Source organism: Mobula birostris, chromosome 1 (genome assembly GCF_030028105.1).
Source record: "Mobula birostris isolate sMobBir1 chromosome 1, sMobBir1.hap1, whole genome shotgun sequence".
In the NCBI taxonomy this organism is placed as follows: Eukaryota; Metazoa; Chordata; class Chondrichthyes; order Myliobatiformes; family Myliobatidae; genus Mobula; species Mobula birostris.
In genome coordinates, this window is record NC_092370.1 from 115,845,873 (window position 1) to 115,872,961 (window position 27,089).

General features: G+C 41.6%; 1 protein-coding gene across 1 annotated transcript in view; it reads right to left on the minus strand.

Annotated features, from left to right (window-relative positions):
• pkhd1l1.1 (PKHD1 like 1, tandem duplicate 1) overlaps positions 1–27,089 on the minus strand; it is a 154,967-nt gene that overhangs the window by 121,934 nt on the left and 5,944 nt on the right. The window contains exons 2-12 of the mRNA XM_072247945.1: positions 20,551–20,654; positions 19,104–19,190; positions 18,876–19,020; positions 15,631–15,709; positions 14,562–14,619; positions 12,191–12,284; positions 10,623–10,676; positions 9,778–9,845; positions 9,655–9,697; positions 9,141–9,211; positions 5,773–5,883 (exon numbers count right to left, since the gene is read on the minus strand). Of these exons, the coding sequence (XP_072104046.1) occupies positions 5,773–5,883; positions 9,141–9,211; positions 9,655–9,697; positions 9,778–9,845; positions 10,623–10,676; positions 12,191–12,284; positions 14,562–14,619; positions 15,631–15,709; positions 18,876–19,020; positions 19,104–19,190; positions 20,551–20,654 (914 nt within the window). The remainder of the gene's footprint in view (positions 1–5,772; positions 5,884–9,140; positions 9,212–9,654; positions 9,698–9,777; positions 9,846–10,622; positions 10,677–12,190; positions 12,285–14,561; positions 14,620–15,630; positions 15,710–18,875; positions 19,021–19,103; positions 19,191–20,550; positions 20,655–27,089) is intronic.

Sequence of the window (27,089 nt, forward strand, 5' to 3'; positions counted from 1 at the left end):
TTCCTCCTAAACAACAGATAATTGACAAAGTCAATACTTGCAAAGAAAGACTGATTTTAATTTGTGTCCTACTAGTAGCAGTACTGTAAACAGTTATTGGCCCTGTAGAGTTCATACCACAAACATCAGAGTACAAATGTACAATTCTGAGGCCGGATGCACTTCACACATGGCTCCTCAGCTTTATTGTAACTTAGGGAACGTACGTTTCCAGGTGAAAATACTCAGAAAAGTGTCTGAATTTATTTATATACTTCATTTTAATGTTAAAATATGGCACATTAAAGTGTTTAAATTACATACATTTAATTTTCTTTAATTACTGAAGCCTAGATGGACTGTTATTAAATATCTCTGGGTCATGTTACAATGGCTCAAAAGCCTCCTGTAGCGGTGAACTGGGCCAGTTTCAGAATTCACAGTGTCTGATGACAAATGTTTTACTTGTTCCAAGTGTCACTGAAGCAACCAAAGTCAAGTTTATGGCCGTATACATAGGTGCAATGAAACACTTACTTGCCACAGCATCACAGGCACATTGCATCATATAAGCAGCAGTCACAAGAGAAACAAATTATACAGAAGGTTTACAAAGAAGTACACAATTAAAAAAAAAGTCCCTTGTCATGCAAACTGTAGTGATTAGAGCTTGGCCTGTTGGTTCAAGAGCCGAATATTTGAAAGAATGTAGCTGTTCTTGAACGTGGCAGTGTGGGACTTCAGGCCTCTGTACATTCTGCCCAATAGAAGATGTAAAAAGATGGCGTAGTTCATTTAGTGGGGTCTTTGATATGGACGTTGGCATTTTGAGGCAGCACCTCTTGTAGCTACTACCAACGGTGGGGAGAGATGTATCCTTAATGTATTGGGCAGGGTCTACTACTCTCTACAGCTTAAAGCCCTACACATCCAATTGCTATACCAGGCCATGAAGCAACCAGTATACTTTCAACAGTATATCTACAGAAGTCTGTTACAGTGTTTGGTGATGACACCAAACCTCCTAAGACACTGGCACACTTTGCTTATGACTGCAACTGTATGCTGGGCCCAGGATAGTCACCCAACATATTAAGCTGTGTGTGCTTACAATAAAAACAGCCACCTTGCCTCAAAGCTTCCAATCAGAGGAGATTGTAGTAACTAGGCAGGATAACTAGTACATAGTAATAGCAGCAGAGAGAAAATAATTTAACTCAAGGGTCTATGCAAATCTCCACCTACTTCCCTTTTTCCAATGAATATTTTGCCCATATGTGCCTCCCTCATTCATCTCACATTGTGGCAGCAAGTCCACTCCTGCCCATTGACTAAAGGTGCAGAATTGTAGTTGATTTAGAAGTAACTACCTTATGCTTATGCCTCATATGTTTTTATTCCCCAGAAATAAAAACTTCAGCATGTGTACTCCTAATTCTAAAGAACTCCATCAAGGCAGTCTTCAATGATCCCTTTCATTCAAGAATATATAAACAGAGGCAGTTGGCCACTCAGCCCCTCCAGTCTAATCTGCTGTTCAATAAGGCCATGAGAGATCCAATATTGGCCTCAACCCTCACCTTCCCACTCTCTCCCCATCCCTCAATTCCTATTTAGTTGAAATGTATGTCAATCACTATTATCAATATATTCACTAATTCCACTGCCACACTCAAATTTAAAGATTCACACCTCAGAAAAAAATTCCTTCTTCTCAGTCTTAAATGGGTGACCATTATTTTGAAACCATGCCCTTCCAGATGTAACCATTCTCTCAACACCCAGCCTGCTGATCCACCTCAGAATACTAAAAGTTCCAATACAAATAACTTCCATTCTTCTAATCTCCAATAAACATCTCAAAGGCGTGCCTATTCTTTCTCCCCAGAAATAAACCAGTTGAACCTTCTTGGCACCATATCCAATGTAAGCATGGAGACAATATCATACAGTTGCATCAAAATATCCCCATTTTCAATCCCCCATTGCATTAGAGCCAACACCCAGTTAACCTCCCTAACAACTTCTTTGCAGAATGGATAACTTTACATCTTGCCACATTGTATTTCATTTGCAAATTTCATAACCACTCACTTAGCTTACCCCTATCCTTTTGTATCTCCTCACAACTTACTACCTTTATACCACCAGAATGTTCACCACAGTACGCTCAATCCCTTTATCCAATTTATTTTCATGCATTGTGTGTTCCTGAGGATCTAGTACTGATTCTTCTGGCATCCCAGTAATGACTGGTCTACAGGTTACAAATAATCAACTTCCCCTGAATCCATTTTCTCCTTGTTAGCCACTCTTCTTGTATTGTACCAACTTTGCCATCTTATCTTAACTTTCATGTGGCAATTTATCAAATACTTTCTAAAATCCAAGAAGATTGCTACAATGGGATCATCTTTATGCCCCCTCTCAGTTGTTACAATGTTCAAAGACCTCTAGAACATTTTATCAAACACCATTTTGCTTTCATAAAGCTGCATTTACTCTGTTTAATCCAAGAGCACACATGTTGTTCAGAACAGAAGCATAATTAGCTTGTGTGCTGCTGCCCTTGTTGTTTCCAGATACAGAAGAAGCTAACTGACCCACCTACATGTTCTCAGTCCTGAAATCTCATGGGTTTGTTCCATCATACTTTCCCCAACTAATTGACTAGTTCAGATTGAAACCAATGAATGAATCCCTACACTAGACTGGAGAGCAGCTGCCACACTTAGTTTGATACCACTTAACTGCAGGAAGAGAGTGCATTGTGGTAACAACAACAAGGGACTGGTGTGATTAATTAGATTGTTGATTGATTCCTGCTTGCTCCCTTGGAATTCCTTGTTAAACAAACCACATGAAATAGCTTTGTGTCTTATTTTCTCCTTTCAGCGAATTGTTTAGAATTTTTTTTTTGTCATCTTTGTTAATTGGTAGAGGCACCTATAAATGTTTGTTTGGAGCTAGACTCAGAAATATCTGATTGAATCCATATTTCTTTGGGACATCGTAAGGCTAGGAAAGGTACTGCAGAGAAGCTTGTTTTCCTTTAGGGTTTATAGAAGAAACTTTGAATTGGTCTAATAGAAGACTCCTTTCCCCACCGTGCATGTGAGACAGCATTAGTCAAGGTGAGGAGGTTGTTCAGGGACTCACAGATCAGAATTTATAATTTTAATTTGTACTCATGATGGTAAAATCAATCCCTGTTGTCCAACGTAAGCTATATCTGAATGTAAGATGTGATTCTGATTAATAAAGTTTATCTAATGGAAAATGTTGTGAAGCCTTGTTATTCAAGGGACTGAACTGAATTCTGCCCACTTACCATAAGGATAGTCTACAAATCAGTCTGACAAGCCTACTATGCAAGTGGCACTTTAGCTCATAGGCAACACATGATTCAGAAGGTCAGGTTACTCCAGAAACATGAATATAGGCCTATAGTTGAAGGAAGGTCAGGTTGTCTGAGATGCTAAACTAACGACCTATTCAATAAGATGGACTTGAATGATTCAGAGGATTATATTAAGCAATTGGTTACACCATTAATCAGATCACTTATGGCACAGTCACCTCTGGGATTGTTCTCTGAATAGGTTTGTTGTTATGTATGTCTCCGTTACAAAAACATCCAGAGCCTTTACTAGCGTCAAACTCCCCAAAGCATCTCACTGGAGACATATGAGACTAAATAGTATCCCATGCAAGGAGATGAGGATGAGTGACCAAAGGCTCGGCCAATCAGGGATTAAGCAATGTCTTGAAGCAGAGCTGAAGGTATTGCCATCAATGGTGGAGGAAAGGGAAGTTGCTATGACATTGAAAATATTAAGTTGGCCATAAAACACTCCATCTCTTGATAATATACAGATTGCTCCTAGACATGTCTTTTTTTGTCATACCATTTGAATTACCAGATGATTGGAGATTGGCAAATGTTATGCATTTGTTTAAGAAAGATAATAGGGATCATTTTGGGAATGGATGAATGTAGAACAGTGGATGTGGTGTATATGGATTTTAGTAAGACGTTGGACAAGATTACCCTCATTAAATTGATTCAGAAAGTCAGGAGGCATGGAATCCAGGGATACATCACTGCGTGGATTGAGAATTGGCTTGCCTACAGAAAGCAGAGGGTGGTAGAAGATGGAGGAAGGATATGCCTGTGTATGCTGGAAAATGTTAACTATTTCTGAGGAAGAGTATTTGCAGGTTAGATGCACTTGAACCACCCGGCTCTTCTCTTTAGTTAATTTGTCCAACATAAGCTCGAGCCAAGTAGTTGGGGTTTGTGTAGGATTGTGTGCCATGGTGACTGAGATTAAGTGTGCTGATATAATTAATATTATAGAATTAATCTAGTTTAGGATACCAACCACATGAACTAGATTAGAAATAAGTGGCCAGTTATAGTACCATGAATATCTAACACATTGTCCTGTTTATGCTTAATGCAATCATATCTACTGTCATTAACCAATACTTTAATATTTATGTCATTTAACATCATCTAAGAATATATTAATAATTTGATATACTTACCATATTACATTTTTGATGAAAATATGTTAATTAAAATAAACTACCTGGGAAAACTGTTCTGGAAAAATTGCTTTCTTTTGGCACCTGGCAGATTATTTGACTTGCGTTGAGCCTGAGAATCTCACAGGTTTGGTCTGCTTAAGACAAAGAATAAAACAAAAATAACTCAAAAATATCAGAAAGATTTTAAATCTAAATTCAGCTTGAATGCACTTTGCTGAACAGTACAGTGGATGATAGGTTGAGCACACAGGACGGATATTTTCAAATGAATGGAGGTTAACATCACTAGCTATAAATTGCCCTCTCTGTAACTGTATATATTATAATTTTCAAATTGTGAAAGGTGTTAAAACAATGCTAGATTTAAGAAATGAAGCTTGCACAATAGAATAGATTGTGGACTGAGTCAATAGGGTCAAGTTTAATATGCAGTTGGTTTCAGAAGTCTATGACTCCTTCCATTGGATGCAAACTCCCAGGTACGTTGATCTGTCTACCACAGTCACTTGTCAATAAATGGAACATATGCCATTGCTCTCATTTGTCTCTCTGAGCCAGAAGGTTATGGAATCTTCCCTGTTCAGACAATTCAGCATTACAGCGATGCTTCAGTGTGGTACTGGGGGAGCACTACACCTCCGTTCCACATCGAAGTATCATTTTGATGGTGATGTATACCATCTTTCAAGGGTTCTGTTTTTCTGACGAGTTATTAGTCAAGCATCATCTGCTCACTGAATTACCCCAGAGAACAGAAGGAGCAGGGTTCCCCTTAATCACTAACTATTCCTGAACCAATGTTACATGGCTGCTTGTGGGAGCTTGTTCTGCAAAACTGGCTGCCGTATTTTATGTATTTTTATTTAGCGATATGGTCCTTCCAGCCCCTCGAGCCATGCTGGCCTAGCAACCCCCGAGAAACCTGATTAACCCCAGCCTAATCATGAAACAATTTACAATGACCAACATCTTTGGACTGTGGAGGAAAGCAGAGAACCTGGAGAAAACCCACACATTCCACAGGGAGGATGTACACAGACTTCTCACACTGTAAGGCTTACAGGATGACAGTGGAATTGAACTCCGAACTCCGGAACACCCCAAGCTGTAATGGCATCACACTAACCGCTATGTGACTGTGGCACCCAAAAAGCTGGAAAAGGGTTTTGTGTGGTTCTGAGGTTGTCAAGGGCACTGTAGGTAGCGTCTCGGCACTGTTCTGGCTTCCCCAGTACATACCTGCCACAGTAACTCTGGCTGGGGCATCCGTTTCATCAAAGAACCTCCCTTTCACTGTCAGCTGAGTGCCTCCTTCCATACTCCCTTCAGACGGGTAGATGCCAGTCATCTCTTCGAAGGAAGAAATGCAGCATTTAACATCACCAACACATATCAAATCTTCTTTCATTCTAAACTATAAATGATATAATTAAAACAAAAACATATCTTGCTCTTTAGATTTAGCAATCATATGAAAACTGAACTCTGGAAATACTTAACAGGTCAGGCAGCAGCAGTGGAGAAAGAAGAAGCATCAACATTTCAGGTTACTGACCTTTCATTAGAGAGTTATTATTTCAGACTACCAGCATTTGCAGAATTTTGTTCTGTTTATATTGTATTTAATTGGCTTCGGCCTCAGTTCAGGAACTAACTTATCCAGAAGGAGACTGAGATTGACAAAAATCACAGTGTTACAAACGCTAAGATCCTGAAATCAACAGAGAAACTTCCGGAAACATTCCAAGATAGGTGAACAGCAGCACAAAAGACAGACACAGAAACACATGGTCTGCTTGATGTGGCAGATAATTTCCTCTCATAGAATAATTGCAAATGGCCTTTCCTCTGGCCTGATGCTTGGAGATGGATTAGCCACAGCTATCCATTGATGCAAGAACACCTGCGGCATATTTGGCTTTCAGTATTGGGATTGGGAGACATATTGGGCCTTGTGGAGGAAGATGCACAGGAACAGGCCACCTAGCTCAAACTGTACTCACCTTTCATATGGTGTGGCTCACATTCACTGATCCTGTCCTTCAAACATCCAGCCAGTTCTGAGTTTCAATGTAAACTGGTCAGTATTTGGACATTATCTTCATACCACTGCCTCTCCTGTTCTCAGTCCTGATGTTCTGCTATTTGGTCATATATCTATGCTCACTACTCTTGATTCCTACTCTCAGCCTATTGCTTCCTAATTTCAGACTCCTCCACCAAGCTCCCTACTTCAACGCTTGCAAGGATCGCTGTGACTTTGGGATTTAGATCTGCCTTTGGAAAGCTACTGAAGTTTCCAGAGAGAAAAGTAAGCAAACTTCAGCAGTTGAGATGCTGTCCCAACTATCACATAGGAAGACCAAAACTCCTCTTCCAAAAGCCCTTGGCCTACTTATGGTATACCGTGATTCTATCTTCAGCTCTGTTTTTAGATTCAATAATAATGTGAAGGTTGGAAGTGTAGTGCTTATTGAGAAACAACTTGATTTCATGTTAGTTTGCCGGAAGGAGGCAGCCTAGAATGTTGCTGCTCACAGCTCAGAACCTCAGTGGATGACATTGGGGGAGAAGTTATAAAATTTTGGTTCTTTGAATAGATCAATGTTAATCAGATCCTGCCTGAGCCTCACACGTTCTGATATCGAACACAAGATTGACTTTGGATACCAGTCCCAATTCAGTGGGTTTTTGGGGATAAATTAGCTACTTTAAACAGGAGTTGATAAAACATTCTCTGTGGATCCTGAGAGAAAGGGGAATGATGCAGTGAACTAGATCTTTGTAGGTTTGTATTTCTTTATCAGCAGTGACTGACATGGAACCACATCTCTGCCTGCAGGCTCAGATACCATTAACTACAGCAGCTGCTTCAATCCAATTACCCAGATGACATTTTTACCACTAGTTATATTTCTGCTGGAATTTTTCTGACTCTTGATGCTATTTCACAAACAAAACCTCTGTACCTTCAACCAATAAGTATTTTTATAGCTGCCTAATAAATCTGCCAAACTTGAAGTAAATTAAGGAAGCTAATAACCTTTCCCAAATATATGTCTGCATATTTAGTTACGCATAACCTCCAGAGCACTCCCACATTTTGAGGTCTCTCAGGAGCATCCCTTGTCCTTCCTCTTCCCGCCTCCACCTCCCATTTTCATCCCTTTCTGTGTCCCAGCTGCACTCTCGCCCCAGATCTTCCTCGAAGCCCAATGGCAGAGCAGGAGCCTGCCGAGATTCCCAGCACTCACTGGGAGCTCAGGCCTGGATCCTGCAGCTGGTTATACCGGGCAGGGGATTCACAAGTCCATTCATTTGGGGGAGTGACAGGTCGAAGGGAGTAGAGCAGTAAAATGGTGCAGGAGGTAGTGCTGCCCTCTCACATCCCCAGGGCTCCAGGTTCAACCCTGACCTAGGACACTGCCCACGTGGGGTTTGCACTTTCTCCCTGAGTTAGTTCTGTGTGTTTGTTCCCCCACCCCATAACTCAAAGACTTAGGTTGATAAGTTAATTTACCATTGTAAATGACCTCTTACTGTGGGGAGAGGGTTTGCAGCAGAACTGAGATGGAGTTGGTGAGCAGCTGAGAGAGAATGAGTGATGGGTGGCCACAGGGAGAGGAACTAATGGAATTGTCCTGTTGGGAATCAGCATGGACCCAATGTACAGAATAGCCTCCTTCTGTGTTAATCAGTAAGTAACAAAGGGATAAAGGCCAATTATACATACTAAATTATTTACTGTTGTTTGTTTTAATTTATTATTTAAAGTGCTTTAGCTAATTTTGTTTTAAGGGTTAATAATGTTCGAGTCAGGATTTGCAAGCTGCAGAAAGCCGCAGATGTTCCGGTGGGGGATCTTGTGCTCTCGACTAGCTACATTCCACAACATTGTTCCAGACACTGTCACTGCCCCCGCACTGCCCCGTGCCAATCCTGGGAAGAGAAGAGAAGGTGGGTGGGAGAAAGGGGCTCCAGAAGGGATCTGGGAACCTCAGATGTGGAGTAGGGATTTGATCAGTTTCCTTCCTCTTGCATGTGTGTAATTAGTCCAATAAACAGTTCATCATTTCACCGCCCAGTGGCTGGGACTGCATGGGAAAGACTCCACATTGTACCCAGACTCTTCCTTGTCAAGCAGTGTGCATGTATACCCATGTATCTGGACTGGAAACTGTGAACCAATCTACACTGAGTATGACTCTTGAAGGAGGTTGGGATGACTGAATTCACCTTCTAATGATCACAATCTCATCCTGATTTACAAATCGCTCCTTGACCCACCATTCCCTATCACAAACTTGTCCGATACCGTAAAATTCTAACATCTCTGCTCCTTTCTCATCCCAGAATTTAATTACTACTCCATTCATTTTCCAGACTCCTGGAGTTCCCTCCCAGAACCTTCTCCTTAAAGCCAACCCTCTTGACTTTATGGTCATTGGACCTACCATTTCCTGGATGACAGTATGCTTGATATCACTTGTATGAAACAGCTGTTGAGTAATGAGGGTAAGGTCCGCCCCAGGATCACAGAGATGAAGGCAATGGAAAAGACTGTCACTCCTTAACTCACTAATCCTAATGAACGGTGGTGTCCTTACCTGCGTAGGTTTGGAACATGCTGAGTTTATTGAGAGAGGAGACAAAATAAGCTTTCGCAGTAGGTAGAGACCTGCAGTGGGAGTAACAGGGAACACACAATTTTGATCTAAAGGTGAAAACTGCACCATAAAAGTAATGTATTTTGGAATATAGTGCTTGAAAATTTACTTAATAAATGTAATATTTACATACAACATACAAATATGTTATGCTGAGAGAGTTGTGTGCATGGGTGCTCAAGATGCGACATACTCATTTAAGCATGCTATGTGAAAAATTCCCACCTAGCCCAAAAATATCAAGTCTGCTCTAAAAATTACAAAACATTAGAAGTTTGATTCAGAGTTTATTTGAAGTACATGAAAACCAAATAGCAAATTAATGCTATGTAATTATCAGCGGATAATTGCACAGAAACCAATACTTGGTGTGCACACATGAAGCCTCCCTCAGTGACATTGGCTCTACAGCTTCCACTGTGTGATTTTAAGTTAATTGGTTGAAATGTCTTACCTTCCATAGCCATTATCCAAAATGAAGCTCATATTATGGTGACCTGAAATCGGCAATGAGAAATTGAAATGCTATGCCTGTTCCAGCTTTGACAATGTCTTATAGATCATTAATGAATCTTACCTATGTATGTACCAGTCATTCTGCATGTCATAGTGCCTTTATTCCCGGAGTTAAGTTTCAAACCATACCTGCAAGTTTAAAATCTTTCATTGTATTCAACAAAAATATTAATATTGCAATCAGTTTACAGGAAGGTGAAATCTACATGGGAAAATAGTTCTCCCAGGGCAATATGAAACTTCAGAGTGATCTCAATGAGGCAGAAAGTTTCTTGGCAAGGTTCCTTCCATGACCAGCCACCAGTCACGAAGTTTCAAAACTTCAGAGTCAAAATAAACCTGAGGGATGAAGTCCAAAGTTGATGATGGTAAAGCAGCTCTTCAGATGATGGTAGACTGTGGATTTGAAGCTGTTACCTTGCTCCACTACCCAAGACCAGTTCACCTGCATTTGTTGAAGGGTGTAAAATATAAGGTAGGGCAGCTTGTGGTGTAGGCCGGAGTCCTAAGTGGAGTGCTGAGGAGTACTGAGTGTCAGTAGTCCTCCAGTCACCAGGTCCTGGATCTTACCATCAGTAGCGGTGCAGCAATGCGGGTTGCTAACTTTGGAAGAAGCAACCTCAAAGATCCAGTGACGGCTAACCACTGGGAATTTAATTACAAACACAAAAGTCACACCAATAGGTTATGTGTATAAACAAAGGGACAACTTTTCAGATTGGATTAAGCGAGGACTACCTCCAGAATTGTAGAAAGCAACTAAGAAAGTTCAGAATGAGTTGGTCCAAATTTGGGAAGAAAATGACTGAGTCACTTTAAGCAGATATCACAGTGGGCCAGACTGAACCAAAACAGACTCAACGAAACATCCTCACTCACAACCTCATTACATTTAGATAAACTCACAAGTTATCGGAGTCCGGATGAAGTAAGTCACAGAGCTTTCCTCCAGCATAGACTCTAGGATTAGAAAGATGTCACATAATTAATCAGTCAGGGTTAATGGTATTTGTAATCTCTGCTTACAACTAGACTTTAAAAGATATCCATTGTAGATTCAATAAGTTTTACAAGGCAGATAAATATGCAGTGCTTGCTACATTACCAAGCTACAAATGCAATCATACCCAGTGTACCTTCAAAGGGAGGACATGGTCAGGACAAAAAGAGGATCTTCTTGAGAAAGATCTGGTTGAGTGATCATGGATGGATGCACTGCAAAAGCTTTGTCTTGTTTTCCCTTCCCCTCCCCTCCCCGTGGTATTAGATGTTTGAAAGTCTCAGAAAACTACAAAACATGGAATTCCTTTTCTTCACCATGAGCTCTGACCACACATAATCATCAGCTCCAGAATTAAGATTCATTCAATTTTCAAGATTGCTTAATACCGTTTCCAGTACTCAAGTGTAAAGGAGAAGAAAATACAGTAATTGTTACTCTGGATCCAATGCAGCACAACAAAAAAAACACAATAAGGTAAAGAACATAATAATAAAAAGCACACAATAAATATAAATACATAAGATAGCTTATATATATAGATTGATTGCATGTCCATGAAGTGATGCTAGGCATAGGAGTCTGCACATAAGATAAAGTAGTGGTGGTTGGGGGTTTGGAGGGGTGGGTTAGTGGGTTGAGGTGTTGATCAGCCTTACTGTTTTGAGCCTGGGATGAATGCGACATAGCCTCCTTTCTGATAGGAGTGGGACAAACAACCCACAAACAGGGTGGGTGGAATGCTTCCTGATGTTACTGGCCCTTTTCTGGCACCTTTCTGTAGATACATATGCCCTTGATGGCAAATGGGCTGGTGCCGGTGACGCGTTGGGTAGTTTTGACTAGCCGTTGTAGAATCTCACTGTCTGCTGCAGTTTCTGTACTATGCAGTGATACAGCATGTTGCTGTTGTTGTTGAGTGACTCATGGCAACCCTATGGACACTGTATTTCGTGACATGGAAGTAGATCGTCAGGCCTTTCTGCTGCCTAAGTTGGAACCCGGCTGGATTCGAACTCAGGACCATCTGTCTCGGAGTCCAGTGCTGATGCCACTACACCACTGGCCGGTAACAGCATGTTAGGATGCGCTGTTGTGCATCTGTAGAATGAGGTGAGCATAGACGTGCATTGTCCAGCTCTTTTTAGACTCCTCAGAAGGTAGACGCTTTGGTGAGCTTTCCTGATTGTTCTGGGACCATAAGAAGTTGTGCGAGTTGTGCAGTCCCAGAAGTTTGAAACTACTCAGTTTCCACCGCTGTGCTGCTGATGTAAAAAAGGCCCATGAAGGTAAAAAATTACAGATCAAACTGTGCCTCATCCTAATTATTGTCAAGAGAACACCTCATCTCAGTCTAAGCCTGATGGCTAAGCAGTTTTCATTTAAAAGACAAGAGAGGAACACCAAAGCAGTTCCAAGCTGTGCTGTGTTTTACTGGGCTGACCTACACAGTTGATTCACTCATCTATGTTACCTTACAATCTTGGTGTTGCTGTGACTGGAATCCATTGGTTTATTACTGCCATAGACATCAGTGAAAATTTTCCCTCGGATAGTAATCAGTTGGCCTAGGAACCAAAGGAAATCAGAAATTGTTGGAGAGGTAAAGAGCTGGAACAATGACCTACAATTTGCAAAGTTAGAAGAATGTAATGCAGGAACTACTCTTAGAGATGTTGGTTCAAGTCTCACTCCAGAAACTTGATCACACAATCTTGGTCAATGCTCTAGTGAAATACAGAGAGAGCGCAGCACTGTCAGAAGTGCAACTTTCCTGTTAAAGTGCCGTCGAACATAGAACAGAACAGCACAATACAGGCCCTTCAGTCCACAATGTTGTGCTGACCTTAGAACCTGCTCCAAAATCATTCTAGCCCTCCCCTCCCACAGTTTTTCTTTTAACCATGTACCTATCCAAGCATCTCCTATATGTCCCTAATGTATCTGCCTCTTACACCACCCCTGGAAGTGTGTTCTAGGCACTTAACACTTTAAAAAAAAACACTGACATCCTCCCTATATTTTCCTTCAATCTCTTTAAGAAGATGTCCACTCATGTTAGCCATTGCCAGCCTTGGATAAAGATGGTGGCTGTCCACTCTGTCTATGCCTCTTATCATTTTAACATCTTATGCATCTCTATCAAGTCTCTTCTCAACAGAGTCTTCTCTCAAGTTTTCTCTCCAAAGAGCAAAGCCCCAACTCACTCAAGCTCTCCTCATAAGACATACTCTCTAATCTAGGCAGCATCTTGGTAAACCTCTTCTGCACGCTCTCTAAAGCTTCCACATCCTTTCTATAATGAGATGACCTAAACTGAACACAGTACTCTAAGTGCGGTCTATTCAGGATTTTATAGAGCTGCAACATTATCTCGCAGCTCTTGAACTCAATGCCCTGACTAGTGAAGGCTTTCACACTGTACACCTTCTTAACCACTTGCTGTGGACTTGGACTCCAAGATCCCTCTGTCCCTCCACACTGCCAAGAATCTTGCCATTAACTTTGTACTGTGCGATCAAGTTCAGCCTTTCAAAGTGTATCACTTCACACTTTTCTGCACTGAACCTCATCTGCCACTCCTCCACCCAGCTTTGCACCCTGTCAATGTCTTGTTCCACACTACATTATCCACAACACCACCGACCTTTGTGTCACCTGCAAACTTACTAACCCAGCGTTCCACTTTCTATTTAGGTAATTTATAAAAATCACAAAGAGCAAGGGGTCACAGAACAGATCCTTTCAGAATACATTCCATCTACTGCCACCCTCTGCTTTCTGTATGAATCAACACAGCCAAGCTTCCCTTGATCCCATAACTGCCGACTTTATGAATGAGCCTTCAAAAGGAGGATCCTTTTGGCCTCTCAAGTTGATACAAAGGACCCAGGACTGGAAATGAAAGATGGGCCAATTGTGACATGTTGAATCAGCAAGTTGCTTTGGATAGTACATAATGGTCTTAAACAGACTGTCATGAAACAGGAACGGCACCAATATGGCAGGAGTTTGGTAAGAACTTGCAATACATGGAATAATGGAATTACCATGTAACTCCTAGATTTCTGAGTTTAACTATGACTGAGCAGATTCCTGAAGTTGCTGCTGGGTTTGTTCATGTTAACAATGAGCACAGAAGACATTCCAATCTCAGAGAGGCCATTTTTCATGAAAAGCACAAGGAACCGGTAATGTGAGCAGAATCTCAGGATAGGAAAGACAATAGTCATCTCCCAGTTGGCTAAACCTGAACATGAAGATTTAGAAGATTGAGGGGGATCTTATTGAAACGTATAAAATTCTAAAGGGATTGGACGGGCTAGATGCAGGAAGATTGTTCCCGATGTTGGGGAAGTCCAGAACGAGGGGTCACAGTTTGAGGATAAAGGGGAAGCCTTTTAGGATCGAGATGAGGTAAAACTTCTTCACACAGAGAGTGGTGAATCTGTGGAATTCTCTGCCACAGGAAACAGTTGAGGCCAGTTCATTGGCTATATTTAAGAAGGAGTTAGATATGGCCCTTGTGGCTAAAGGGATCGGGGTATGGAGAGAAGGCAGGTACAGGGTTCTGAGTTGGATGATCAGCCATGATCATACCAAATGGCGGTGCAGGCTCGAAGGGCCGAATGGCCTACTCCTGCACCTATTTTCTATGTTTCTATGGGCCAATGAGATCATCAGTTTCTGTGTTTAGGGACAGGCTAGTGGCTATCTTCTCTTTAGTTCAAACTTGGTCCTGATTAAATGCCGTTCCCATGGGAAAGTGGACATGTATGATATTGTTGTGGTAAGATTTTGCTGTCTGACTGGCTGTGAAACTAGGAATACGTTGATGCACAGACCTGGCAATCCAGACATCGGTGAAATCTCCTCAATGGTTGGGGTACGGTAGTTGCGTGCCTGCGAAAGGAAACATCATAAATTAGCAATGGTGTTGAACTTCAGCTGGAATGAGTGATTTTGCTTTTACTTCTGACACCCAGTCTTTCTTGGGACGCAATGGGGAAGGAACGGTTCCTATTACTGGTAAATGAGACCCCTTTTAAAACACTGCCCAGGCAGTGAAGGTAGAGACCTGCCCTTTATTCCTTCCACAAGAAGATGCCCAATGTCTGACCACTGAAGGTTTACTTCCACTAAGATGGGAAAATGTTTTTCATAGAATGTACATGGAACAGTACATCACTGGACAAACCATTCAGCCCACAAGATTATGCTGATTCTGATACCAATTTATACTAAATGTTCTTTTCCTGCATGTAATCCATATCCCTCTACTCCCTGCACATTCATGTTTCTATCCAAAAGCCTCTTAGACTCCATCAAACTGCTTGTTTCCATAGCCATTCCAGGCATCTACTGCTCTTTGCTTATAAAGCTTGTCGTCAGACCGCCTTCCCTCTAACCTTAAAATTGCATCCTCTGGTGTTTGACATTTCTAACCTACGGGAAATGTTCTGACTTGTCTACCTCATCTATGCCTCTAATAACTTGAAGAAACTCTATCAGATCTCCCCCAGCCAGCCTTTGATACTTTAGGGTGAACAACCCAGGTCTGTCCGATCTTTCCTTATAGCTCATACCCTCTAATCCAGGCAGCTTGCTGGTAAACCTCTTCTGTAACCCCTCCACAGTCTCTGCAAGCTTCCCATAGTGGGGCAATCAGAACCACACTCAATACCCCACGTGCAGTCTGACTGAAGTTTTATATACAGTAGCTGCAGTGTTATTTCCTTACCCTCTCACAGAACACCCCTACCAATCGACTTTCTAAAGACAATAGTCCCAAACCATGATTCATTGTTATTAATTTGGATTCATTGTTACTGATTAAGATCTCTGCTTCAAATTTTCCCTTCTCTTGGCTGATGTGCTGTAAGCAGTACGTGAGAGTAAAAAGTTTTCACTCACATAAAACTTTATCCATCGGTTAACAATAGGAACCCCATCCACACTCACTACAACAACATAGGTGTCATATGGAAGAGGCCTGTAACAAGGAAGAACATTCATTGAAATCGGAGTAACAGCTTCTTCAAGGATCACCAATGCAAATACTTCAAAACAAATTTTTTAAAAATATTGAAAATGTTTCAAATCAGAAACAAAGCACATTAGCCATAGAGTACCGGAACAGTTCCTTTAGTACTGTGAGTCTGTACTGACCATCAAACACCCACTAGCACCAATCGGACACTAATCCCATTTTATTCTCCTTACATTCCCATCTAACTCCCCCAGATTCTATCTGCCACCAGAGGCAATCTAGTTGTCAATTAACCTTGCAACCCACTGTCTCAAGGAGCTGCAAGGAAAGTGGAATACTTGGAGGAAATCTACAGGGAGAATGTGCGAACTCCACAGAAACAGCACCGGAGGTCAGGGTAAACCTCACGTTGATGAAGCTGTGGGGTAGTTGCTCTACCAGCTGTGCCACTATGTCACCATAGAAATACTGAGCATACCCCTCCCCCCCATCCCCTCCCTCCATCTTATCATTAGCTTTTATAAGGTTCCAGTGAATGGGTATCAAACTGAAATGTTAACTGGTTCTTCCTCCAGAGCTGCTGCTTGGAGAACACGCTATTTCCAGATTTGCTTTGACCACCTGGTTCCTAAATCTCCAAATTGTGTGCCAGAGCAAATCCACCCAGGGAAAACTAATCGGAGTAAGGATCCTGCACCTCGGTGGTTTCGGACTGGCTGTAGACTGTGGCTCTGCACCTTCTCCTGCCCTGGTTAAAGGGAACTGCAGAAAGACAGAGACACATTGGCTGAATATGCTTCCTGTACTTTGTAGGGATTTAACCTGATGGAAGATGTCTGCTGAAATGGGTCGTAATTGATATTAAAATACAAGCAGGGACAAATCATACAAGACAGCATTTGTGAGGAAGGAGATGCTGAGAAGCAGTTAAACCCAGCGTGAAGTATTGAACAGATAGTTACCACCACATGCCCATGGGTAGGAATTTGATGTGACCCAGCAGTGTATGTCTGTTGGGTATAAACCTAGCAAGGTCAAAGTGCACATATCAGAGTTCACTAAGTCTTGGATACAACAATCTAAGGGAATGTGATTATCAAGATGATACCATTCTAGATAGGATAAACTCCCTCAAGGGCTCTAGCTGACAGGAAATAGAGATTGAAGGTGAATAGTTGGAGTTCCCTCAGTAAAGCAACCAACATAATCAAAGATCCAACCCAATCCCGGACATTCTGTCTTCTCCCTCCCATTGAGCAGAAGATACAAAGCCAGCAAGCATGTATCACCAGGCTCAAGGACAGCTTCAGTTCCACTGTTACATTGAATGGTCCAATATAGAATGAGATGGACTCTTGACTTCAGAATCTACCTCCTGTGGCTTTGTACCTTATTGTCTGCCTGCACTACACTTTCTATGTAACTGTAACACTTCATTCTGCTGTCTTTTATTGCTTTTCCCCTGTACTACCTAATGTACTGTTATAACAAAATGATCTGTGTAGATAGACCAAAAGACCATCAGATATAGGAGCAGAATTAGGCCATTTGGCCCATCATCTGCTCCGTCATTTCATCATGGCTGATCCATTTTCCCTCTCAGCATCAATCTCCTGCCTTCTCCATGTCTCTTCAGGCCCTGACTGGTCAAGAATCTATCAACCTCTGTCTTAAATATACCCAATGACTCAGCCCCCACAGCTGCCTGTTCCAACGAATTGCGCAGATTCACCACCCTCTGGCTAAAGAAACTCCATTCTAAAAGGACACCCCTCTATTCTGAGGCTGTGTCCTGTGATCTTAGACTCTCCCACCACTGGAAACATCCTCTCCACATCTATTCTATCGAGGCCTTTCAACATTCAGTAGGTTTCAATATGTTTCTGAATTCCAGTGAGTAGAGTCCCAAAGCCATCAAATGCTCTTCATATGACAAGCAAACATAGAAACATAGAAAATAGGTGCTGGAGTAGGCCATTCGGCCCTTCGAGCCTGCACCACCATTCAGTATGATCATGGCTGATCATCCAACTCAGAACCCTGTACCTGCCTTCTCTCCATACCCCCGATCCCTTTAGCCACAAGGGCCATATCTAACTCCCTCTTAAATAAAGCTAATGAACTGGCCTCAACTGTCTCCTGTGGCAGAGAATTCCACAGATTCACCACTCTCTGTGTGAAGAAGTTTTTCCTAATCTCGGTCCTAAAAGGCTTCCCCTTTATCCTCAAACTGTGACCCCTCGTTCTGGACTTCCCCAACATCGGGAACAATCTTCCTGCATCTAGCCTGTCCAATCCCTTTAGGATTTTATACATTTCAATAAGATCCCCCCTCAATCTTCTAAATTCCAATGAGTATAAGCCTAGTCGATCCAGTATTTCATCATATGAAAGTCCTGCCAACCCAGGAATCAATCTGGTGAACCTTCTTTGTACTCCCTCTATGGCAAGAATGTCTTTCCTCAGATTAGGGGACCAAAACTGCACACAATACTCCAGGTGTGGTCTCACTAAGGCCTTGTACAACTGCAGCAGTACTTCCCTGCTCCTGTACTCGAATCCTCTTGCTTTTTAGCCTTTTAATCCTGGAACCATTTTCGTGAACCTCCTTTGAACCCTCTCCAATGTTAGCACATCCTTTCTTAGAGCTGCTCACGATACTCCAAGCAAGGCCTCACCAGTGCTTTATAAAGCCTCAACATTACTTTCTTGCTTTTACAGCAGGCAAAACAATGTTTTTCAGTGCAGCTTCGTACATGTGACAATAATAAACCAATTTACATTTGCAATTTTAACCTGTAGCACCCTAAGTTACTGTTGAGTTTATGCCAGATGTGATAGTGCCTCGGGAAGCAGTCTCTCAGATTTCAGAGAGATTGTCTTCCCACTGGAAGAATACTTGAGACTTGGCCACAAGATCTCATCGTGAGTCTTGGCATAAGATACTCCACTCACTATCCTGATGCAGTTTTTTGACCCAAAGTATTGACAATTGTTTTCCTCCACAGATGGTCTTTGGCAATGCACCCACCCCACCCGAGTTCCTTTGTTTGACTCTTTGTTGCTCCAGATTCCAGCATCTGCAGTCTCCTATGCCTCAATTAAACTATTTTCTTGTTCCATATTTGCAGAGTGAGTCAAGTCACTCTAATGAGTTGAAGTCAAGTACCTGGTGTAACAGATAATCTGTGTTTCATGGCTGGATTCCCTCTCCACATCACAAGGGATGGACCTGGTATCCGATACCAGCTGCACGCTGTTGCCCAACTTTTCATCTTCTGCTCCAAAGTCAAATTGATGCCCCACTGAGAACCCTGCCAAGACATCCATAGTGGATTAGAAGCAGTGAGGCGGGGGTATAAGCTAGCTCAGTGAGAAGGAAGAGACCCTTTCTTACCTTGCCCTTTGATTGTCAGCCTTGTTGCTCCATTCTGGCCTCCATGGTTAGGATAGACACTAAGAACTTTTCGAACAACTTGGGAACCTACAAAATAAATAAGTATGTCAATACACAGGGAAAGTTAAAAAAAAGTTAGAGAGAAGGGCAGTGATATTAGTTTATTATTGTCTCATGTACCAAAATACAGTGAAAAGCTATTGTTTGTGTACAATCCAGACAGATCTACATAAGTACATTGTTCAAAAGCAAAACAGAATGCAGAATATACAGTTGTGTTACAGTTATTGAGAAAATTAAACAGAAGTTAAACAGAGACGGACAAAATAGGAAATAAAATGGGGAGAATGATGACGAAGAGACAGAAGGGGAGAGTGAAAGTGAGAAAGAGGCAATTTATGGAGGAAGAGGGGAATTCGAAACAGAGATGAGCAGATGATAAGTTAGATAAGGTGAGGTGCGGAATTGGGAAAAGATACATGTGGAGAGAGACAGTAGTTAATAAAAGTTCAAAGTAAAATTTATTACCAGACTACATACATGTCACTACATACAACTCTGAGATTCTTTTTCCTGCAGGCAAACTCAGCAAATCGATAGTAAGCAGGATCAATGAGCAAAGAAATAAATAGCAATAAATAACGAGAGCATGAAATAACAGGATAAAGTGTTCTTAAAGTGAGATCATTGGTTGTGGGAAACCAGAAATAGAATGGGTGTAGTTAACCTCTTTTGTTCAAGAGCCTGATGGTTGAAGGGTAGTAACTGTTCTTGGAGCTGGTGGTGTGAGTCCTGAGGCATCTGTACCTTCTACTTGATGGCAGCAGCTTGGCCTGGGTGGTGAGGATCTTTGATGATGGATGCTGCTTTTCTACAACAACGCTTCATGTAGACGTGCTCTATGGTTGGGAGGGTTGTACTTGTCATGCACTGGGCCGGATCCACTACCTTTTGTAGAATTTTCCACTCAAAGGCATTGGTGTTCCCATATGAAGCCAGTCAATACACTTTCCACCTCACATCTATAGAATACATCCTTTAATAAACGTTTCATATTGCCTTGATAAGAGTGCAGCTTGACACTCAATAAATGTGATTTGGTTTTTTTTTGCTTTATTAAGATACAGCACACAATAGGCACTTCCAGCCCTTCCAGCCAAGCTGCCCAGCAATCCCCTGATTCAATCCCAGCCTAATCGTGGGACAATTTGCAGTGATCAATTAACCTACCAACCAGTACGCCTTCGGACTGTGAGAGGAAACCGGAGCACACGGAGGAAACCCATGCGGTCACAGGGAGAACGTACAAACTCCTTACGGGCAGCGGTGGGAATTGAACCTGGGTTGCCTGCACTGCAAAGCGTTGTGCTAACCACTACACTGCAGTACCACCCACTATGTTTTGATAACACTTACGACACAGAGACGAGTAAGATCTTGTGCTCACCTGCCAACTGCCATGAGCAGAGATGGAGTGATATCAGCAGGCTCCAGGGCATGAGCCAGCCAATCATTCTGCCCCACGGTTCCCGATCTTTCAGCTTCGGAATACTGCAAGTAGAGAACGCATTAAGCACATCATTCAAGAGTCAAGCACTGTAGATTTTACCCATCTGAATATAAGCAGAACATAATTCGCTATCCTGATGCAGGGTTTTGACCCGAGGTGTTGACCGTTCCTTTTCCTTCACAGATGTGCTCGAGCTGCTGAGTCAGAGATGAGATACAGACAAGGCAAAGGCAGAGAAGAAAAATACCCTCTGCACAGTCACTGTGTGTTTTTAATCAATGAACTGTGTATTCAAGTGTCTTTAATTAATATCAAGCAATATTAAGCTGCAATTAGTGACAAAATGCATAAAACAACACCTCTTAAATGAACAAGGACTAGTGAGAAGTACAAACAGAACAAATAGAAAGATTTGGGATGGGATAGACGCTGTAAAGATGAATTAACAAAAAGAAAAATCATGTCATGTGACAGGGATTGGGAGAAGAGATAAAACAAAGGCTAAGCCCAGAGGATGAGTCAATCAAAAACACAGATTTCTTTTTCCTGGTAGATGTTAAATTAGAAGTAACTAAAACTGAAACTGTTGAACTTGGGAAGACTTCTAATATCAAAATAAAATCAGAAAATGCTGGAAACACTCAATAGATCAGACAATACCTATGGAGAGAGAAAAATAGTGTTTCAGGTCAAAACAAAAGAAGTGATTCTTCATTTTGATTAAAGGACTTCAACTTGAAATATTAACTCTGTTTCTCTTTTCGCAGATGCAGACCGACTTGTTGAGTATTTCTAACATGTAAAAGCTCTGAAATGCAGGTCAGAATTGTAGGGTAAATGACAAGCAAATCTGACAATCTAAATGGAACGGGTAAATCTGAGTTAATATTACAGATGGATAAAAGTCAGTCAGTCCAGATAAAAACTAAAAAAAAAAATAGGTGAGTCACCTAAAATTGTGGAAATGACTATTCAGTTTGAAGTTTGCAGCTCTCCGGACTGAATATCAGGTGCTGTTCCTTGAGTTACACTGGGTTTTCTTAAAATTGTGCAGAAAAATCCAAGTGAGCATGTGAGGAGAATTAAAGTGATAGGCATCACTTTAATTTCAGAGGAAATCAATTTTTGAATCTCCTTTGTTCCTAGCTTTGCTCCAAATTACAAGACTTAGATCTATGACTTCTTGCTCAAAAAAGGGATTAGCTTTCTGAAAACATAACTTAAGAAGTTATGCTCTTAACAAACATTGACCACAAATCTTAACTCAGTTTCTGTCTCCACAGGTGCTGAGTATCTCCAGCATTTTCCATTTCTATTTCAGAATAACAGCATCTGTGACTTTTTTTTCCACCTAGAGTTGTTTTCTTCTTTTTCAATCTAAAGTAAACCAGTGAGGAATAATGTTAAATGGTGACCTGGTCAGTCCTTTCAGGTAATTATAAAAAGACCTCAATAGAATTATTTTGAAGAAGAGCAGGTTTTTTCTCTCTAGAGTTCTGTGCCCAACATTTATCCCTGAACCAAAATAAAAAAACTGAATGGGTCCAAGTAGGAGCTTGCTGGCATAAATCGAAGGATAAACTTTGTCCTTTACTCTCTTTTCCAAAAGTACTGACTTGATTGAACAAATTTTGAAGCTTCCATACTTTGTAAATATAATATTTCTTTATATTAATTGTATATCCATATAATACAGATTTGCTTCATATTTACGATCACACTTAATTTCTTCTACCTTCAAGCTTATTATAGATCTTTTCTTTTGTTCTTACCTCCCCCTTTCCCCGTGTTCGCACCTGCATAAAACACGTTCTGTAAAATTTTTCACTGCTCTGTTGAATAATCCCTGAGCTATTCCTCTCTGTACAGATGCTGTCAGACCTGTGAGCATGGTCCAGCAATCTCTGTTTATAATATGGTCTTGAGTTGTCACACAATAGATTCAGCTAATTCACTTCTGGATTACAAGTACAGACATGTTTGGAGTTGAGGACAATAAAAACTATGCAAATTATATCCAGGAATACAGCTACTCATTACAGTAGTTCTTGCTGGTTATAACATTATATCAATAGCTAGCATGTTTAGACCTGATTCACTTCCTGTAATTAATACAAATTGCCGTTTATGATGGTTTTCCTATTCTCAGCTGCTATTGGTGCTTGTTACAAGAAAGAATAACTGGAGGAATGAAGAAATGAAACTGGATATCTGCTTCCACACCTTCAGACTCGACATAAGATTACAACATCAACAACTGACAATAATATCCCATCACAATGAAATTGCTCAAAAGTGTATTTTTTGGGAATATCCCCAAATTAAATGTGGAAGAACCCCAGCTACTGGGTGAATTTCATCCATATTGATCAGTCAACATCAATAAAAAGTTATACTGTTGTCATCTCATTACTAGCAAAGTTCTTCCAGGAGAACGCCTTTGACCACAAGGCCATCAGGCAGTGGTCGGCACGAAGTGTCCTGCAGGCACTGCAGGAGAAGGACGTGATGGACACAGTGGGGTGGTTCCCTGAGCAGACTGTCCAGTTCATCTGGCAAAATGCCTCATCGCCAGATCTCACCAACAGGCACCAAGACCTCGCCTGGCTGGCGGTGAGAGGGGCCCTCCCAGTCAGAGCCCTCCTGTACGCCCGGAACGTCGTCTCCGCACCCCACTGCCCACGGGAGGACTGCAGTGAGGAGGAGTCTGTGACCCACCTCTTTGCACACTGCCAGTTCGCAAAGAGGGTGTGGAGGAGGATGGACGGGCTAGTGTCACGTTTCATCCCCAGCAGCTGCGTGACAGAGGACTCTCTGATCTACGGGCTGTTCCCGGGGACGCACACGGAGACCAATATCCGGTGCTGCTGGCAGATCATCAACTCGGTGAAAGACGCTCTTTGGTCAGCCCGAAACTTGATCATCTACCAGCACATGGAGATGTCCGTGGGAGAATGCTGCCGACTGGCACACTCCCGGCTGCAGGAGTACGTGCTGAGGGACGCACTGAAACTGGGTGCAGCCACCGCAAGGGCCCGGTGGGGAAGGACCACAGTATAGGTTTCTCCACCCGTGGGAGTGGGAGGGGTCGGTGGGCGAGGAGTATACCCCTCAACAATGAGATGCTAAGCTGAACTACTGGAGTGCCACGTGGGTGGCTATAAACACGGGTATTTTACTGAGTATAATGGAAACGTATGTAAAGGATGAAAAGTTATTGAATGGTTTACTGTATATATTTATTTTTGAATAAAGTATATTTTGAAATAAAAAAAAAAAAAAATTACTATTTGGATGCTATTGTGAAGATGTAGCAGCACAATTTGGATATAGTGCTTAAAGGGGATACCGGCACTCCATCCTAAAAAAAGGGCATAACCCTCCTTCATAGATTACTCAGCCATATTTTTACATTGAATCTTGTTGGATGACACAGACATTCCTCCCAAATAAAATGACGATTAGATCAAAAATTGAATTCGTTTGATGGACATTGCATTTTTATAATTGTATGGTGACTCTCTGCTCAAGTTCCTCATAGAAACTTACAATATGTTCTTAATTCTGGATTCCAATGATTTGCCAGAAGTGTTGGGTTAGCAAGTCTATACTTTCTTTGATTTCTTTTGTATTCACTGCACCTAAATAAAGGACTTGTTTTTGTAATTTTTCAATTTAAAGGAAGATCTCTGATAGATAATGTTAAGTATAGACCAGGTCTCTAAGAGTGGTCAGTTGTCCCTCTCCTGCCTCTGTTTTTTATGTTCTTAGTTTGTCTTGAGCAATTAGACACCAGAAGAGAGCAACCTACCAAAGAGGGAAACTGTACCTTCACAATGACCACACTCACCTGCCTGCACTGTTCTCGTGTGACCACCTCACTCAACTCTAATATCAAACAGCAGCTACAAGCAGTCAGATTAATCCTTGCAATTTCAGCCAGGGTGACTGGATACCAAAAGTGACAGAATATGCTCATCAGGTCAAGTAGCATCTATCAAGCATTAATGTTTTATATTAATCACCTTCTGCTAGAATTAGGAAACAAGAAAATGAATTTCAAAATGATATCTTTTTGGTCTGAAACATTCCTTAAACATCAAAATGAAAAATTAAGAAGAATGTGTTGAACTGACACTTCAGATTGTGAGCATTTCCATTCACAGGAGTGGAATGCTTCCTGTGTGAGGGAACAAATCATTCAAAATATCAATACCATGGCAACACTTGTGGAGGCCTGGGAGGAAACCCTGGGCATTTAACACCCAGAGTCGTTTATTAGTACTACTATCTCTCCCACCTCTGCCAATCTGTTCAGGTTAGATTTCTATTAACTTGAACGAATATACAGTAAATTCAAGGGCAACCATTTTATTTGTTTGTAAAATGGATTGTGTGTTGATGCTGAAATGGAGAAAGTCAACTGACCAGTAAAGAAGTGGAATAATTCATTAACAATGATGGTTTAATAAACTTCTGTTCTTTGTGGATTAATAATCCATTCCCAATACCTGCAATAACCCATTAATGGCATTGTAAAATAAACTGAGAAATTAAGTCAACAAAACTGTTGAAATAGAAATAACCTATAAACGTTTATTTAAAGTTCAAAGTAAATGTATTATCAATGCACATATATATATTACCATGTACATCCCTGAGATTCATTTCTTGTAGACATTCACAGTAGATACAAAGAAATACCATAGCCATGAAAAACAGCACCCAAAGACAAACAACCCATGTGCAAAAGACCACAAACGGCAAATACAAAACAAATACAGTAATAAAAAAAAATAAGAAATAAATATCAAAAATATAGGTTGTGGGAATAGTTCAGTGCTGGTGAGTGAAGTTGAGTGAAGTTATCCTCTCTGGTGGTTGAGAGGTAATAACTGTAACTAAACCTGGTGATGTGGGTCCTGAGGCTCCTGTACTTCCTTCATGATTGCAACAGCGAGAAGAGAGCATTGCCTGCATGGTGGGCATCCTTGATGATGGATGCTGCTTTCCTGCAACAATGCTCCTTGTACATGTGCTCAATGGTGGGGAGGGCTTTATTCGTGATGGACTGGGCTGTACACATTTTGTAGGCTTTTCTGTTCAAGGGCATTGGTGTTTCCATACCAGGCCGTGACACAACCAGTCAGTATACCCTCCACAGCACATCTATAAAAATTTGTCAGAATTATAGAAGACATGCTGAATTTTCACAAACTTCTAAGAAAGTAAGGGCACTGTTGTGCTTTCTTTGTAATGGCACTTATGTGCTGGACCCAGGACAGATTCCCTGAAATGGTAACGCCGGGGAATATAAAGTTGCTGACCCTCTTCACCCCTGATCCCCCGATGATTACTGGCTCATGGACCTCTGGTTTCCTCCTCCTGTAGTCAATAATCAGCTCTTTGGTCTTGCCAAGCCTTGCCTTGGTGTAGCCATCGGGCACAGCACTCAGTACAATGTCTTCATCATTCTCCACAAAGACAAGACAGATCAATCTTTTAAAGGGAGAGGAGCTGGAGTATGCTTTATGATTAACTCATCGAGGTGCACAAACGTGGCAGAACTGTCTCAGTCCTGCTCACCTGATCTGAAACATCCAGTGGTCAAATATTGTCCATTTGATTTGTTGAGGGAGATTTCTGCCATCGTCCTAGTAGTGGGAAGGCAAACATCAGGCAGGCACTGGAGGAGCTGAGCAACATAATCAGCAGGCATGAAACTGCACACCCTGATACCTTCCCTGTCATTGCAAGAGCTTTCAACCAGGACAGTTTGAAGAAGTCCCTGAACAACTACCACCGTATGAGGAGCCAACACATTTGACCACTGTCACACCACCATCAAGAAAGCTCATTGTGCTATCCCACACCCACACTTTGGGATGTTCGATCACCTGGCTGTAATTCTACTCCCAGCATATAGGCAGAGACTGAAAACGGCAGCAGCATCAGTGGTAAGGACCAAGAAGGTCTGGCCAAGGGGTAGGCAATGCCTCAAAAAGGTGGCATGCGTCATTAAGGACCCATCACCCAGGACGTGCCCTATTCTCATTGCTGCTATAAAGAATGAGGTACAAAAGCTGAAGACACATACTCAGTGTTTCAGAAACAGATTCCTCCCCTCCACCATCGGAATGGACAATGAACCCATGAACAATGAACCAATGAAACCAAGTACTTTTTTTCTCTTTTTTTTAAACGACATATGCCAGTGATTTAAATCTGATTCTGATTGTGACATTGAAAGAGAGGTTGTTGTGGCACCATTCAGCCAGATTTTCAATCTCCCTCTTGTATGCCGATTCATCACCACCTCTAATTCGGCCGATGACAGTGGTGACGTCACAATCTTAAATGTGGCATTGGATCTGTGCTTAGCTTTACAGTCATAAGTATAAAGTGAGTAGAGCAGGGAGCCAAGCACACAGCCTCGTGGTATATCTGTGCCGACGGAGATCGTGGAGGAGATGTTG